Here is an 18961-nt window from a genome sequence, read left to right as displayed (position 1 = left end):
CTCCTGCCTGCCGCATGCTAGTGGTCTTGTGCATGGACTGTTCCCGGTGCCCATAGACCACCTCTGAACTTAGGGATAGCAGGAACAATCCACCTCTGGACAAGAGGGAGCACTATTTTCCAGAGGATGAGGTAATTATAGCCTGTGTGCCCCTGGACAAAATGCTCAGTTAACCCATGTAGTGGGGGCACAGATCTACTGCATGGGAAAATAAAACTTTTCCCTGGAGTTTTTCTTTAAAAATTTGTAGCACCTTCTTTTTATTCTCCTGGTCATGAGCTTTTAGAAAATGTATGGTGGGGGGGGGGGGGGGGGGGTAATTTACAAACTCTGAAAGCTGCAAGGAAAAGCATTATTAAACACTGTGTAAACATGTCAGTGGGTCAATGGATGTGCATGGCATCTAAAATGATAAAGCAAGCCCTAAAGGCCCATACACGAACATTTGGATGAAAAATACCTCTTTTGAGACGATCGTACGTTAATCTGATCGTTAGCACACAGCTTTCGAGAGCTGATCATGACAGTTCATCCGATATTATCCAAAGGGATAAACAACAAAAATTTTCTACTAAGATACCAGATCAGACGATTTTCATTTAACCACTTCCTGACTGACCACTGTGGCTATAAATTGGTACTTTGATGCTAAATACCATTGCTATGTCAGCAGATAGCTGCCATAACCCTGGTATTTTTCTTCACAGCGAGCAGTCCACTTTAAGATAAAAGTGGTCTCAGCAGCGGATTTGCTGCAAAATCACTTTTATGGGCAACAGGAGAGGTGCCCAACTCCCGTCATGTCCCAGGCGTCTCTGACGCTTTCTGGAGCCATTGGAAGACAATCCAGTATTGTGGCCTCATGGGCAGGAGGTTGAGTGAGGGCATGATGGTCCCCACTCGACTCTATGCCTTTGGATGACCGGAGCGACGTCAAAGGTCACTTCCGCCCAACGGCCTTAAAAGGGACAGTTTTTTGTATTGGAAAAAAATGTTTTATTGCTTTTAATTTTAAATGTGAGATCTGAGTCCTAGAATCCAGAATCTATCTCACGCCATGCTGATCTTAGGAACAACATGATGGTAATTTCTTTACCTACCTAATATAATACCTTGTATATCACTAGGTGCATACTAAATGATTTTACTATTGGTACCTAGTTCCAATTATATAGGAACTATTGACTATCTTTGAAAACGAGGGGGACCGTTCTGTGGCATTATATGGGTGGCAATGACCATTTGTAGGAGGACCATTCAATGTGTTTCTATTTTGATGTTTTTGACTATTAACCATGAGCTTTCTTGCTGAAGCTTTTCCTGAAGAAGAGGGTTATCTCCTGGGAAGGGCAAACTGTATCGAAATTACAGCAACTCACTGTGCTCCACCATAGGGGAGCCACCAAGAACCTGTATTCAAGGAGTACTAGTTGGTTTTGGTTATGTTTTATGTGCAGTTTTTGTGTGTTTGTATGTTTTTTGATATGTATAGATGTGCAATTTTTTGGGCCTTCCTCACAATTTCCTATTTGTTCATATTGCAACGACCACCATTTTATTTTCTAGGGTGTCTGAAACAAAATATATATAATGTTTAGGGGTTCTAAGTCTCTTTCTAGCAAAAAAAAAATTCAAATTATTTTAACTTGTAAAAACCAAGTGTAAAAAAGAGCCTAGGTCTTTAAAGTGGTTGTAACCCCTTTACAACCCTTTTTGCTATAGGTAAGCCTATAAGGTTTACCTGTAGCTACCCCGGATATAGCCTAAACCTGCACGGTTTAGGAGCTATTCCCTGTATCTGCATGTGCCGACGTCATCGGCACATGCGCACTGAAGCAACGGCACGTCCATGCCATTGCTTCAGCTAGTATGCTGTTACCAGCATAGTGACTTCATTGCGGCTCTGGCCAATCACAGCTCCAGAGCCCATGATACCTTGAAGTAACTCCTGGAGCGATGTCGGCCGGAGCTGTGTACAAGGACTGCTGCGGGGGCTTTGATCTAGGTTAAGTAATTCATAATTAGCTAGTTTATTTTACTAGCTCATTATGCCTGTGTCTTGCAGTTTGTTTCTTTTTGCTTCAGTTAGTATACTGTTACCAGCAGAGTGACGTCATTGGGGCTCCGGCCAATCACAGCGCCAGAGCCCGTGATACCCGGAATTAACTCCTGGAGCGATGCCGCCAGCTGGAGCTGTATATGAGGACCGATACAGGGGCTTTGATCTAAGGTAATTCATAATGAGCTAGTATACTATGCATACTAGCTCATTATGCCTTTGTCTTGCAGTTTGTTTTTCTTTTGTTTATGGGTTTACAACCACTTTAAAGCAGAGTTCCACCCAAAAATTGAACTTCTGCTTTAAGTGACGGTGACCCCCTGACATGGCACATTTGGCATGTCATTTTTGGGGGGGGGGGCAGAGACCCTCTTTTTAGAGGCATCCAGCTCCCACTTCCTCCCGGGCTCCACGGCGCTGGAAGGAAGTTCACCTCTCCCCCCTCCCTCCCTGCAATCTTCTCGGACATGTCACATAAGATTGCCCGGCCGATCACAGCATGGCTTGTGAATGTGCAGTGTGTGCCTGGCTGTGAAGCCACAGCCAGGAGCCCACAGTAATGATACCGGCATCACAGAGAGGACGGGGAGAGGATTATTAATTAAGTTTTTAAATGGGTGTGACTCCGCTTTAAGTGGTTAATCAGTACAGCGTTCATCCGAAAGTGCAATACAAATACATGACATCACTTTCCAATTTTTAATCTGTTGTTCAGGAATTTTCGTAACTTTAGTAACTTGTTCATTTTCTACATGAGATGAAAACAAAAAAAAAAAAAAGAGGATGCTCGTTTGTCTGATATTGTCATTGTGTGTACCAGGCATAACTGCATACTGCCTCGCTTTTTGAGATGGGAATGAGGGACACCTATGAGCAAAAGTATGCAGGCATAGGACACACCCCTTTCCATGCCCCTTTCCATGCAGATTCTGCAGATATCTATGCCAAAAGTGGGTGCAAATACCTGTACTGTACAGGTATCTGCACCCCCCTCCCCCCTGAAAGGTGCCAATTGTGGCGCCGGAGGGGGGGAGGGTTCCTATGAGCGAAAGTTCCACTTTAGGTTGGAGCCCCGCTTTAAACCCGCAAGTGTTTTTTTTTACCACTATTCCTATATATTGGCTTTTGAATTTACAAATGCAACAATTTAAAAACCAGGTGAAAGGTTTAGAACCGGAAAACACTTTTTGAAAGATAAAAAGTGCATTTTATATACATCTATATAGATCAGACCAAAATGAGGGGGAATGAGGGATATTGCTGGAAATCAGGGACCGTTGGAAGCTGTGCATATCAGTAAAACAGGCTAAACTGGCTTCCAACTTTACTCGTCTCTCTGTTCTCCAGAAACACTTTACTTTCTGCCACCTCTAACATGGCCGCTGCCACCTGTGTGCCGTCACTGCTTCTAATCCAGACCTGATAAGTTGCTCGTTGTACTACCTAAGCACCTTTATAAGGACATGACTCCTTTATGACCGCGAACCCCGAGTCCTGCCTGTGCACACATTGCCACCTCCAAAATGTCCCCTCGCAGACTCCTCCCACTCCCCCTAACCCGCTTCCCCATTCAATGTGGCGCCTCTGCCGGCTTCCTCCTCCAACATGGCGGACCGGCCGCGCCGGAAGCTCCGTGCCGTAGTCGCCCAGGTGGTGATGCGCTAACGTGCCCGTGCGTGACGCGACCGCCCCTTTGTTGGCTCAGCGACGGGAGCTGCTCGGTGTCTCCCTGAGACCGGTACCGGGGGAGGGGGGGTTGTCAGTCCGCTGGGGAGGGGGGAAAACCCGTAAGCGCAGAGAACAGCGCAGCCGGAGCTTTCACAGGGTAAAGAACAGCGGCGAAGCCTTCAACTCCTGGGGGGCGCGCTCTGACCTGAACGGGAGCGCGCTCCGAGAAGGGGCGGTGATTCAGGGGCCTGAGGCCTGCCTGGTTCGGACACACCGGAGAGCCCCCCCTGTGTGCTGAGGAGAGTCCGGGCTAGCCGGGTCTCTACACCGGACATAGGAGCACAGAGGGAGCCCCCGGGTTCTACGCTACAGCCTCCCGTACTAGTAGACAGGCAGAGCCCGGTGTGGGGGGAGAGGAGGCTCATTCATCCGGGTTCTAGAAGAGACACACTACGCCAGTCCTGACCCCAGTCTCCCATTACATTGTATGTGTATGGGCACACACTACTGACTTAAGGCCCACCCTCCTAGCTGGGTCATCACATCACCTCTCGCCCTGCCCCATGGACAGATGCCATGTTACATAGCTAATCAGTTTTCTTTTTGTTTGTTCGGACTTTTCCGGCGATCGTTTACACGGTGGGAAGGTGGCGTTTAATAATTTGTAACCGTCCCACCTCGACTAGGAAGTCTAAAGTTTTTTTTTTTTTTTGTTTTTTTTTTTTTTTCATCGCAACATTCACCGGGTGTAGAATCCTTTTAGAAAACCTTGCAGCGACTTATCTGCCCGGTGTCTAGATATAAAGTTTGTGCTGCCTGTAGGCGCTTTGAGGTGTCCTCCTCTCATTGACATCCCAAGGCCGGCCAGGATCGCCCCCTCGGGTAGATTTTCTTTTGCACAGGCTAGATTTGCAGTGGTGTGAGCTGTTTTTAGAGCAAAGGACGCCTCTCTTGTTGTCCTTTATGCCACCTGTGTCCTCCCCTCGGTGACACGGGACTCCCCAGCGCACGGCGGCGGGGCTTCTGAGTTCATTTGCAGAATTGCCTCGCGTTTCCTATCAGTTTCTCCGACTGGGAACATGGACTCAGACGAAGGGTACAACTACGAATATGACGAAGACGAAGAGTGCAGCGAAGATAGTGCGGCAGATGAGCATGACGATGAGTTGGAACTTGGAGAAGTAGAACTGGTGGAAGCTGGACTTGGTGGGTCGGAAAGAGCTGGGATATGTGGAGAAGGAGGAGTAGGTGTCCTTGGGCCCGGTCCTGGTGGGGAGGAAGATGAAGACTATCGATATGAGGTCCTCACAGCTGAACAGATCCTTCAGCACATGGTGGAGTGCATCCGTGAAGTGAATGAAGTCATCCAGGTATTTTTTTTTTTTTCTTGACAAACCTGTTTTTTGTTTTTATTTTATTTCTATTTATTACAGGTATAACGCCATCAATTTACACAGCACTTTACATATATTATACATTCACGTTAATCCCTGCCCGCAAGGAGCTTTCAATCTATAAGGAGAAATTTTTTTTACATCTGTACTCATGCAGGGCTTTATCAAGTACCATCGTATACCCGCATACAGCTGCGTAGTGTCATTTACGAGCTTGTGGAGGCTGTAATGAGCACCGGCACGAAAACCTTTCCAACTGTTATGTTGTGTGGCCATAGGCAGCCACGTGTAAGGGCTCATTCAGATGGGCGATGAAAGTGATCGTAAAGGCTATCATTTTTTTAAATTTTTTTTTATAAATAACAAACCAGTCATACTTTGCTCTGTGCAGTGGTTTTGCACAGAGCAGCCCCAATCCTCTTCTTTTCAGATTCCCTGCCTGCACTGCTGGCTCCTGCCAGGTGCCGTCAGAGCAAGCAGCTTAAAATAAGGGCACCCAGGGAGACGTGCTACTGAGCCGCTACTCTGTGTGCCCATTCACACACAGAGCCATGGCCCGGCCTCGCCCCCTCTCTCCCCATTGGCTCACTGGCTGTGATTGACAGTTTGTCTCGGCCAATGAGGACGGAGCGTTCCTAAAGGGCCTTGGCTGTCGTGCACATCGCTGGATCGAGAGGTGGCTCAGTTAAGTATTTGGGGAGGCATGCTGCACAGTTTTTTTTTTTTTCTTACGTTCATGCATAGAATTCATGAAGGTAAAAAAGTCTTGAGCCTTTAGAACCACTTTAAGCCATTGTCTGCATGCCAGACTTTAAAATGCAATTGTGTCCGTGCCAGCGTTGCTTGTGCATCCACTTTTATGGACTGCCTGCGGCTCTGCATGGAGAACCAGCTTAAAGCTGATTTTCATGATTTCTTTCTCTTTAAATACTTTGTTTGGACCCAGCTTGTCCAAATAAACTATTTCCTTCACTTAAAGTGGTTGTAAACCCTTACAAACCACTTTGACCTACAGGTAAGCCTAGATTAAGGCTTACCTGTAGGTCCAGCAATATCTCCTAAACCTATATGGTTTAGGAGATATTTGCCCGAAAACGGGCACCGCTGTCTACGGCGCATGCGCTGTAAACAGCGGCGCGCAAGCGCACTGAACGTGGCAGTTCCAAGAATGGAGCTGCCGCATTTGTCGATTCCCGTGCGCATGCGCGGGAGTGACGTCATCGCGGCTTCGCCGAATGACAGCGGCGGAGCTGCGAGACGCCACCAGCAAGATGGATGCGGCGGACTACAGGGGACAGCGGCGACTTCGCTGGCTCCTGTGTCAGGTAAGTGACACATAATGGGCTACTATGTGATGCCAAGCACCGTGTACTTTGTCCCACATCTGGGACCAAGCACCGTGTACTTTGTCCCACATCTGGGACCAAGCACCGTGCACTTCGTCCCACATCTGGGACCAAGCACCGTGCACTTCGTCCCACATCTGGGACCAAGCACCGTGCACTTCGTCCCACATCTGGGACCAAGCACCGTGCACTTCGTCCCACATCTGGGACCAAGCACCGTGCACTTCGTCCCACATCTGGGACCAAGCACCGTGCACTTCGTCCCACATCTGGGACCAAGCACCGTGCACTTCGTCCCACATCTGGGACCAAGCACCGTGCACTTCGTCCCACATCTGGGACCAAGCACCGTGCACTTCGTCCCACATCTGGGACCAAGCACCGTGCACTTCATGTAGCTGAAGCTAAATGCACTACATACAGCTTTTAGAGCCAGTGCAGGACTTGGTGAACGAAAATTGTTTGGACCGATGTGGTCCAAAAGAACAAACTATTTAACTGCTTCTCACCTGCCCGTATAGTGAAATGACGGATGGGCGCACTCTTGTTCTGGGAGGACGTCATGACGTCTTCCCATTCTCGCTGTGTATGTGTGCCTGCAGGGGTGCGTGGCGATCGGTGGTGTGTTGTGTCCCTCCCATCACAGTAAAGCACCTATGACATAGGCTCTTTACCATGTGATCAGCTGTGGCCAATCCCAGCGTAAACAGGAAATGCTAGTTATCGGCATTCCTTTCCTCACGCTAACCACACGTGAGGAGAGCCAGTAAGCGACATTCCTCAGCGGGGACATATGCACTGACAATAGGGGTAAAGATCATCAGTGATGCCTATCGTTGCCTGTTAGTGCAGCCTCATCTGTTTACACCAGTGAAGGAGCAAAATTGTTTACAGCATTTTATAGTAAAATTTTTGTTTAGCAAAATATAAAACCTAGTGGTGATTAAATGCCACCGAAAGAAAGCTCTGTCTTAAAAAAATAAATAATTAAATAAAAAAAAAGTTTTTAGATACATTATTGTGCAATTGTCGTTCAAAGTGTGATGGCGCCAAAAGTATAACATTGGTCTGTGCAGGAAGGGAGTGAAAGTGCCATGTAGGCAAGCGGTTAAAGTGACAGAAAACAATAGCGATCAGCTTTAGGTAAGTTTGATTTTTGTGAGTTAGAATGAGCCCTAAAACCTTTTACAAATATACAGCCCCCAAATGTGCAGTTATGGCATTCAGTTAAAGCAAGCAAAGTGATTCAGAAAGTTTAGTTCCAAACAAACTTTTTTTTTTTTTTTTGAATAACATGCGTTGAACTGGACCTTTTTATATGGTATGAACAAGCAGATTTAGTTACTGACTCATGTCAGGCGTGTTTGTTTAACTTTAGTAATATGTGGTCATTGACCAAGAGGCATAAACAGCTCTCTGTCCAGTAGAGGGCAGTGATTGCTTACACCAGTGTGTGTAATATAAATATAGCTATGTTATTGTGTCTTCCCGTCATAACCCATCTTTTGGGTTCCTGGCTCTCAAGGGTTTTATGTTCCTGTTTTGGAGTATTGTCCGGTTATACGTTTTGTCAGTGATGCCTGTCGTTAACGGGACAGTTACAAGTAGGTGTCGGGGATCATGTGAATAATTCCTTACAATGCAAACATTTTAAATAATATTGGTAGTAACCACTTTCAAGGGAAGGGACCTTGTGGTGTTAGTCTTCACATACATCTCTGTGGAACTTGCTAGAATCCCACGCTGTAGAAGGGTCTTCAAATTCTGAATAAAGCTTTCCATACACCCATTGATTTCTTTCGTTCAGCCTGCAGGTTTAACAGAAGGAATCAAACAGAATAAACCATCCAGTGCAGTTAGAGGACTCTCCCATTGCAGATATTATGTTTTGGCAGCTGGTTTCACTGGCTGTGTGAATACCTGAAAACTGCCTGCATCTGATTGGATGTTCGGCTGAAAGTTTTCCTCCCATGTGGTATCAACAGGGTCTTCTACTGTCCAAATTTTGCCTGTTTCATCAGGAACCAGCCAAAGAGCAGCATATGGCCAACTTAAAGAGGAGCTCCAGCCTGGGCAAAAACAAAAATTTAGTCAGCAGCTACAAATACTGTAGCTGCTGACTTTTAATGCAAGGACACTTAAAGCGGTTGTAAACCCGCTGTTGTTTATTTTTTATTTTGGCCACCTGCAAAGGAAAAGGCATAATGAGCTAGTGTGCACCGCATACTAGCTCATTATGAAATACCTTAGAACGAGGCCCCGACATCTGTCCCGATCCACGCCGAGGGAGCTGACATGTTCCCTCTGTGTTTCTTCCGGGTATCGCGGCTCCGGCGCTGTGAGTGGCCGGAGACGTGATATCGTCACTCCCGCGCATGCGTGCGGGAGATTTCTTTTTGGCAGGGTCTGGTGTCTGCCCGACTTCCAGCCGGGAATCCCCTGTGCGCATGTGCCGCTGCACATTGCAAGGGGAATATCTCCTAAACCGTACAGGTTTAGGAGAGTTTTTTTTTTTTTTTTTTTTTTACCTACAGGTAAGCCTTATTATAGGCTTTCCTGTAGCTAAAAGTCCCCAAAATGACTATACAACCGCTTTAACTGTCTAGGGATCCAGCGATGTCGGCATCCTGAGCTGATCTCTCAGGTGGCTTCAGGTGCAGGTTTCCGGCATCCTTACTAAGGAAACTGGATGTGAAGCCTTCAGGCTTCACAGCTGGTTTCCTACTGCGCATGCTCGAGCTGTGCTTTCCGAGTGGTCTCGTAATCTTCTGGGACCTGTGTGTGTTGCAGGAGGCATTACGGGGAAGTAGGGGGCATCAGAAATACTCGGAGATCACGGTGGCGATCTTACTCGGAAGTGGGAGTGGCTACCTGTCAAAACCAGGTACCTGCTCCTCCCCCCCCCCCCCAAAAAGTGCCAAATGTGGCAGTGGAGGGGGGCAAGGTCTCCGCGTTCAGTAGCCCCTCCTGATGTATAGTCTGGGCCTAGAATCCTAGGGCCTCCACAGGGATACCAGTATCTGGTTGAAAAATAACATGTATACTTGCAGGCACCCCAATTTGCTTTTGCTTGAAAACAGTAGGTAACAACATCCAGACCTAGGAGAACCATCATTTGATGTAAATTTATTTTCTGGAGTTTGTTTATAAAAGCTTTATTTATTAATAAGGACATGGATGTTTAGATGTTGCCTGTAAGTTATTGATATTCTATTTGCCTAAGCATAAACAATTGGCATATTTGTTTTTCTTTTATGAACTCCACCATTTTTAATTATTATTTTTTTTTGCATCCCAGTGCTGCTGATCATCAGCAGTAGCAGGTCTTTGCTCAGAGGGTTTTTCTAATGGTGACAACAGCGAACAATGCGTCTGCACAGTGTTTGTTGGCATGGCTGCTTATTGTCTCTATCAGAGGCCTATGTGATAGGGTGCCAATGCAAGAAGAGCATTTGGGAGATGGGGGAATAATAGCTTTTACCACATAAAAGGAAGTGCCTGAACAAGGACCTTCATGGCTGGATTACCAGGTATTTTAATGAAAGCTGCAGATTTTAAAAGATTGAAATTACTTTTGAAATTGAATTACTGTGTTGTGAAGAGATTTTTATTGGCTTGACTTTTACTTTTAAAGCTTAAAAGATAAGTTCACCTTTGGGACATGTTACACGTTCCACCGATATTGAGGGTAGAGCATGTAACACATTACAGCTCCGGCCTCCTCTCCTCCATGTGACAGCAAGCTGGGGATCTGTTCCCCACACCCGCTGTAAGAATTTAAAAACGGTGCAACCATGAGGGGCTCCACCCAGCCATGTCAATTCATTCAGAGTTCTGTAAATAAATGAAGCACATCTATTGTTGACCTCCATGGCCAACAGCTTGTAGTTGTCAATGGGGTGCTGGTGAGCGCTCTTATAGTCCATTGGTTCTTCTTGCCATTGAGTAACTGCCTGCTCGTATTGGAGGTATGGGCAGACAGTGTACTGAGGGTTTGCAGGATCCAGGCAGTGCACCTGCGATCTGACATTGTATGCGCAACACCTGCTGCAGAGTAAAAAAAAAAAAAAAATGCATGTTTTTTTTTTTTTACCTGCAAAAAGATGTGCATTTAGTTTATTTTTTTTTTTTTTTTTTTTTTTTTTTATTATTAGAGGTTAACTTGCCCTTTTAAATCCAAGAATATTTCCTCTCTGCAATATATGTTCTATTTCTAAAGTTTTAGTGCTTCTACACTTTCAATTTAAAAAAATTTTTTTTGGCTTCTTGCACCATATACAGCTTTCAAAAGTACCTGTGACATAACTTTCTTCAAGTGCTTTTTTCAGGATTAGGGTGTGTGGAGACAGTTCCTGTGTCCTGCCCACATATTTTCCTGAAACCTCATATCCCATGAATGATGCTTTGAGACAAGTGTAGTTACAGGGTGGTTCTGGACATTGTGGGCAGTGAAAGGGGAGTAATCTTTTTATCACCGCCCGCAACCCCATAGTTCACCAATGCTGTTACATAAAATATTATTGTTCCTGAAAGCAGGTTCATTGTAATGGAAGCTTGCAAAGGGAGAATGTACAGGTGAGTATTCTAAAGTAGGCAGGATTGTATGGTAATTGCAATCAATTCTACCCCACCGTTATAACATATTGATAACACATCTGTAGACTAAACCAACGTGGTTTCAGACAGGAATTGGCTGTATGACGCTTAATGAGACACAACTCGGAAAACGGGGCATTCGCCAGTGGGAGGAAGTAATATATATTATAATTTTTTATTTTTTCCCTGTTGCTCAAAGGGCTGGTGGCATGGGGGGAATATGGACAACAGGGCAGACATTAGGAGGTAATTAAGCATTCATACTTTTATCTACAAAATGGGAGCCCTGCTTTAATAAATATATTGGTATTTTACAATTGGGCTTACTATACACAGGACGTTTTTAAAACCTCCCCTAAACCATTTAAAGTGGTTGTATACTCAATTTTTTTACGTTTACCTACAGGAAAGTCTTACCTGTAGGTAAAAAAAATATCTCCTAAACCTGTACGGTTTAGGAGATATTCCCCTCGGTATGCTCCGCTGACTGCAGTGGCGCATGTGCACAAGGGGATTCTCGGCCTGAAAATCCGGCAGTGGCCAGCCGGCCGGAATGAAATCTCCCGCGCGCATGCGTGGGAGTGACGATATCGCGGCTCCGGCCACTCACAGCGCCGGAGCCGCGATACCCGGAAGAAACGCAGAGGGAGCATGTCAGCTCCCTCGGCGTGGATCGGGCCAGATGGGGCCTCGTTCTAAGGTACCGTATATACTCGAGTATAAGCCGAGATTTTCAGCCTCTTTTTTGAGGCTGAAAGTGCCCCCCTCGGCTTATACTCGAGTCATCGCTGTCTGCCCGCTCGATCAGCGTGTCGAGCAGACAGACAGCGGCCATTCTATTCAAAAGCCGCGCCTCCGGCTCCGCCTTCGCCTGTGATAGGCGGAACACTGAATTTCCCAGCAGCCTGTGTTCCGCCTATCACGGACGTCGTATCATCCTCGTACTACGGACGAGGATGATACGACGTCTGTGATAGGCGGAACACAGGCTGCTGGGAAATTCAGTGTTCCGCCTATCACAGGCGAAGGCGGCGGCGCAGCTTTTGAACTTTACAATGGCCACCGACGAAGAGGGCACGGGACGGCACGGCACGGGACGGGACGGGGGCAAGGCAAGGCACGACACGGGACGGATGCAAGGAGGCAAGGCACGGCACGGGACGGAGGCAAGGCACGGGACGGAGGCTCGGGACAAAGGTAGGCTGGACACACACACACACACACACACACACACACACACACACACACACACACACACACACACACACACACACACACACACACACACACACACACACACACACACACACACACGGATGGAGACACACACAGGGATGGATGGATGGATGGATGGAGACACACACACAGGGATGGATGGATGGATGGATGGAGACACACACACACAGGGATGGATGGATGGATGGAGACACACACACACAGGGATGGATGGATGGATGGATGGACACACACACACACAGGGATGGATGGACGGACACACAGGGATGGACGGACACACAGGGATGGACGGACACACAGGGATGGACGGACACACACACAGGGATGGACAGGCATGTCTCACCCTCGGCTTATACACGAGTCAATAAGTTTGCCAGTTTTTTTGGGGGTAAATTGGGGGCCTCGGCTTATATTCGGGTCGGCCTATACTCGAGTATATACGGTAAGTATTTCATAATGAGCTATTATGCGGTGCATACTAGCTCATTATGCCTTTTGCTTTGCAGGTTTAAAAAAAAAAAAAAAAAAAAAAATTGTGCGGGTTTACTACAGCTTTAACTTGGCAGATAGTAAACAACGTTAAAAAAAGTCAGTTTTGTCGCGCTTACATGCTATGTTTGTGTTTAGGAGTGTTTAAAAAAAAAACCCTAAAAAACCATGGCTAAACGCAAGTTACCGCGTTTATACAGGTTTACAAGCTGGCGTTTCAAATGCCTCTGAACATCTGTCTTGAAGCATTTTTTTTATTTTATTTACAAAAAATGCTTCTTAAGATAAAAACTTGGGAGGTTGCGTTTCGGCAGAGGTATGCATGCTCCCTTCTGCCCCTGTCTCCTAGTCCCCCCCCCCCAACTCTCTGCCTGAGGTTACCTTGCAGTGTGAACTCCTGGCTCATTCCCACCTCTGTTTTTTGTGGCATGCTAGTCTCATGTCAAAGTGAAGGTTATTCACAATATGAAAATTTTCATACGTCCGAATACTTCAGAAGGGACGTAATGTGTTGAAAAATGTTGTATGTATTCTTTTGTTTCTGTAGTCTGTTGCTCTTACAATTTTTATCGCATAAAAACCGCAATGAAGTAAAAATTGTACAGCGAGTTCAGATCCGACAAACATTTTCTAGTCTGCACATCCAGCTTTTGTCTGACAAAGCGAAATTCGCTGTAGAACACCATACTAATGATCCAAAAATCGGCAGACAGCTCGTCCTACGAACTTTTCAATCCGATTTTCGAATCCTGTGTACAGGCTTTTAGAGGAGGGATGCAAACTGGAAGAAGCAGTGATTGTGAGAATAGTGGTGAGGTAGAAAAGTCTGCCATAATGTGGCACATTTTGACAAGAATCCCACACACTTGGCTTGTATAAATGTATTTAAAGCATAAATGTATGTTGGAATGCAGTTCCTTAGATTTTATTTTATAGTGCAGTAGCTGGTTCGCTCAGTGCTTGGCTTAAGGATGAACTTTGAGCAATTATCTAGGTACCAATAAAGGTACCTCCTAAATGTGTCTCACAAGGGGCTGTTTTTCTTGAAAAATGTAACGTGCATGCAGCCTTTGGTGATGTCGCTGCTGAAGTTCCAGGAGAGAAACTGACAATCGGGGCTGGAGAAAAGCAGTCACAGTGATTGACTTGCAAGGCAGCTCCTCCAATCAGAAATTGTCTTGTATTCTTTTCAAAGAATTGGAATTGGACAAGGGTTGTATGAATGTCACAATTTCCCCTTCCCCAATCACAGAGCAATGGCCTTGTGTTTTTCAGAAAATATCCACACCACTCAAACCAGGATATTTTGGGTTAAAGTAGTGTTCCACCCAAAAGTGGAACTTCCACTCATTTGTCTCCTCTCCCCCCTCCGGACAGGATACGTGACACGGCCCAGGACATCATTGCGGGGCTCCCTCCTCCTCCCCCTGTCGGCGGGCCAGTAGGAGAGAGGAGCGGGGCCTCGTGCATGCACAGTAGAGTTCCCGGCATGAAGCGGTAAGGTTACACTGCCGAGTACCCTTACCTGCAATGGCGGCAGCAGCACCCAACAGCTGATGGAAACATCAGCTGCGGTGCTGACAACGCTGGACTCTAGGACAGGTAAGTGTCCTATTATTAAAAGTTGGCTGTTGGCCTTTTTTTCCCCAGACTAGGAACATTTGCAGCAAATACTGAAAATACGCGATCTTGCCAGAAATGAATTGTCGCTGTCTCTTTCTGTGAGATTAAAGCAGGATGAGCAAATAATGGCGCAGTAATACAGTGTGAATTGATATGTGCAGAAGCTTTCCATAATGAAGACTAGTCGCTGCTTCTCTCCCTCCTTTGCAGGGTGACTGGTCTTGTACACACTCTGCAGGCAGCCTGAAGTGGGTGAAGCTGCTGGGTCTTTCCCACAGCTTTGCTTTCTGCACAGGCTATGTACAGCACAGTGATGTTACTGCTACTTGTACAAGGTGGCATCTGGGATTGTAAATTAATTTGGTGCTCATGAACTGAATTAACCACATGCCGACAAGGCCATAGCCGAAAGATGGCTACAGCGCGGTCGGCTTATTCTGGGTGGACATCTGTGGGACGTCCTCCCAGAACCTTGCTCCCGCACACCCGTGAACCCAGGAACATCCGTGGCCGCAGGCGCATCACGGTAAACGGCAGCTGATAGTGGCCGTTTACCATGTGATCGCTCCGTCAAATAACGGAGCGATCACTTGTAAACAAACCATCATGAAGTGACACCGGTTCCTCCCTCCCCTCTGTACCGATCAGTACAGTGAGGGGGAGAGATGGCAGCAGCGCTGGGGGCTGGATGTGTAGTGCTCACAGCAATACTAAGTAACAATACTCTGCCGATACTCTGCCATAAATTTTAACAGAAACCAAGAATTTTGTATTTTTTGATTTATAGCGCAAAAAAATAAAAAACCCAGCGGTGATTAAATGCCACCAAAAGAAAGCTCTATTTGTGTGGGGGAAAAAAAGGACAAGCATTTCATATGGGTACAGTGTTGCATGACTGAGTAATTGTCATTCAAAGTGTGAGAGCACCGAAAGGTGAAAATTGGTCTGGTTAGGAAGGGGGTTTAAAGTGGTTGTATACCCTTGCAAACCACTTTGACCTACAGGTAAGCCTAGATTAAGGTTAGGAGATATTTACAAAAAGAAAGGCACCGCTGTCAGCGGCGCGCAGGTACACTGAGCTTGCCGCTGCTAACGGCAATATGCCACTAGTGGTGGCTCGCATGCACGGGAGTGACATGATTGCTGCTCTGGCATTGAGTGGCCGGAGCAGCGATACCTGGAAGAAGATGGACGCTCCGTGCTACAGGGGACAGCAGTGACATCGCTGGCTCCTGTGTTAGGTAAGTGACACATAATGGGCTACTATGCGATGCATAGTAGCCATTATGCTTTACCTTTGCAGGGAGACATCAGGGTTTACTACCTCTTTAAGTGCCCAGTGGTTAATAGCCTTGGTGGCTTTTAATTAAGGAATTTATTCAGATACGTTTTATTTTATTTTTTTTACCAGATTTGGAGCTGGTGGATTACAGTCACGATGTTATGCTGTGGATTTATATAATTGAAATGGTGGTTTTTAAAGCGTGACATCAGCATGTACATTCTTCTTTGACATATAGCATGCTTGGGGACATGCTCTTGGGCAGGAGCCCAACAGATGCCACAGGTTCAAGGGGGAGTGAGCACTAAGGCCTGGTTCACCCCTTTGCAGGTTGCATATTCCAGGTGCATTTGGGGTTTTCAGTACACCTTTTTTGATACATTAATGTCTATGGAACCAAAAACCAGAAAAAAGTCCCTGGCCCTTTCCATAAAATGCCCAGATGTGAATATAACCCATCGGAAACCGTGTTAAATGGACTGTAGTGTTTTTCTGCAAAACTGAAAATGCAATAAAAAAATGCATGGATGTAAACTAAGCCTTAAAATGACATGGTTGCTGTTGGTTCTACTTATCTTTATTTTGTCAACTACTAATATCCACCATGCAATTGAGATGAACAAAGGGAGACATAATTGTCTGTGTGACAATCATGGCTGCATCCATAGAGTAGAGAAATTAGAGTACACATGAAGAAACGGGAATTTGTGTGTGTGTGGGTTTTTTTTTTTTTTATGCTAAAAAAACATAAAAAGAGAGCCTGAAAAAAGGAAACTAATGTCGCTACATCTAAGGACTGCTACACTGCAATATAATACGTGTTTTGCTTTGGGTTACTTGCATTTAAAGTGGTTGTAAATCTAGTTACACCACTTTTACCTACAAGTGAGCCTATAAGGCTTACCTGTAGGTACTGAAAATATCTCCTACACATGTACAGTTTAGGAGATATTTACCATATATGCTTACGCCGACGTTATCTGCACATTTTTTAAGGGACTCGTGCCGTGACTGGCGACTCCCGCTTGCCTGCCAGTCACAGAACCGGAGTCCAGGACCCTGGAAGGAAGGGGAGTGAAGATGGATCCTGCCACCAGCGGGGGACATTGCGGGCAATGCATACTAGCTCATTATGCTTTTACTTTGCAGGGGGGGAAGAAGTAAAACCCATCAGGGTTTACTTCCTCTTTAAAGCATCTGATCAAGCCAAGATGAGTTTGAGTAGATGCTTTGGAGGCTAGAGGAACGATATGGGGTCTAATAGACCCCAGGTCACACCATAAAGAGGCTTGGTTATCCCTTGTGATGGCAATAAAGTTCAGTTAAAAAAAAAATAAAGGTACAGTGCAAAAAAAAGTAAATAAAAAAAATAAATAAAATTAAAAGCACACCTAACCAGCTATGCTCATGTGCAAATGTGAAACTGCATGTAGGTCAAACGTGCATATGTAAACTGATCGCACCACACGTAAGGTATCGCCACAAACGTCAAAGTGAGAGCAATAATTCTCACACCAGACCACCTGTATAACTCTCAACTGGTAACCTGTAAAGGTTGTTAAATCATCGCCTGTGGAGATTTTTATGTACCGTAGTTTATCACCGTACACAGGTGTACGCAATTTTAACCACTTAATGACTGCCCTCTGTATATATACATTGTCAGTTTAAAGATGGATATTTCGGTAACAGCAGCAGCTGCTGCCACAACCGAGGTATCTATCTTTTCAGTGGGTGGTTCTGTTTACGATAATGGTGGTCTCTGCAGTGGATTTGCCACATGATCACCGTTATTGGTGACGGGAGAGGTGACCCCCCCCCCCCCCCGTGTCCTCCGCTGCTTACTAGAGCCGTCGGTATTGGCGGAGGCAATCGGGTCCTTCTCCTTCCCATGGCATGGATGCGAGTGGGAGGAAGATGGCCCCCACCCGTCTCCATACTATACCAGGGTGAAAGCTGCGTCAAAACGTCACTTCCGCCCATACGTCTTGAAGGGAATTTTTAAAAAAATTTTTTTGCATTTAAGTCCAAATATGAGATCTGCAGACTTTTTGACCCCAAATCTCATATTTAAGCGGACCTGTCATGCTTTTTCTATTACAAGGGATGTTTTCCATTCCTTGTAATAGGAATAAAAGTGACCCAGATATTATTATTTTTTTTTTTAAATCCATAAAATAAAGTAGAATAAAAAAAATAGATTTTTAAAGCTCCTCGTCCCTACAAGCTCATGAGCAGAAGCGAACGCATACGTGAGCAGCGCCCACACATGTAGACGGTGTTCAAACCACCCTTGCGATTGGTAGAGCTTGAGCAATCATTCTAGCCCTAGACCTCTTCTGTAACTCAAAATGTGCAACCTGTGGAATTTTGTAAACGTCGCCTATGGAGATTTTTAAGGATAAAAAGTTTGAGGTCTGCTCAACATAGATCGGATTTCGGACAGGTCAGCAGGGACCGGGCAAATTTTGATCAATATTATTGGGGGAGTGGCTGTACAGGGGTCGATCTACCGACTTCTGTAAAACACTCCTGTAGGATTTTTGCAGCTTGATCAAAGCTGGCTATAGCTATCAGTATTCTTACAGCAGAGAAGTCTCAGAACGCAAAGGCACAGCAGAAGGCTTTCCCCATCCACCTTGAATGTGTGGTTAGGGGAATCGAGCCACTTCTCTTCCATTCAACTTGCAGGTTAAACCAAAAAGAAATGAATTGCCTATGGGCTGCCTTTGATAAGACTTTAGAGATTTAGCCTGTGAGATCTTCGGTATAATAAAATGTTCTTTGCTAAGACTGTTTTGGTATACATCTCTCATTCAAAAACTCCCCCTTTTTTGTTGGATCCCATAAAAGCAACACACTGTTTTATATCCCACATGTTTATATAGTGATTGGCCTCATTTAAAGTCCCGTTGACCACTTTCCTTTTTCTTTGTGCATGAGCACAGAGGCTCCAGCCGCTGTCTCTCTCCTCACTGGACAGATTGATAGCAGCCATTGGCTCCCACTGCTGTCAGTCAAATCCAGTGACACGGGCTCTGCTGTCTGTGTCAATGGTTGCAGCAGCGAGGCTCGGGAAAGAGCCCGCCCGGGTGCCTCCACGGAAAGCCACTGATGAAGAGGAGCAGCCTGGAGCGCCAGCGGGGGACCCCAGAGGAAGAGGATCAGGGCTGCTCTGTGCAAAACCATTGCACAGAGCAGGTAAGTATAAGCATGTGGTTTTTTTTTATATATTTTTTTTTAATTTTTATTTTTTTAAGCAAAAACA

General features: G+C 45.8%; 1 protein-coding gene across 1 annotated transcript in view; it reads left to right on the top strand.

Moving 5' to 3' along the window:
- Window positions 1-3747: 3747 nt before the first annotated feature.
- ARIH1 (ariadne RBR E3 ubiquitin protein ligase 1) overlaps window positions 3748-18961 on the top strand; it is an 87647-nt gene continuing 72433 nt past the window's right edge. Inside the window, exon 1 of the mRNA XM_077471950.1 lies at window positions 3748-5097. Coding sequence (XP_077328076.1) covers window positions 4807-5097 — 291 coding nt within the window. The 5' untranslated portion in view covers window positions 3748-4806. The remainder of the gene's footprint in view (window positions 5098-18961) is intronic.

Source organism: Lithobates pipiens, unplaced genomic scaffold, assembly GCF_037356315.1.
Source record: "Lithobates pipiens isolate NorthernLeopardFrog02 unplaced genomic scaffold, aLitPip1_a1.2 Scaffold_8, whole genome shotgun sequence".
In the NCBI taxonomy this organism is placed as follows: domain Eukaryota; kingdom Metazoa; phylum Chordata; class Amphibia; order Anura; family Ranidae; genus Lithobates; species Lithobates pipiens.
The sequence above is the reverse complement of the archived record's forward strand: the minus strand, read 5'-3'. Positions and strand labels throughout refer to the sequence as shown.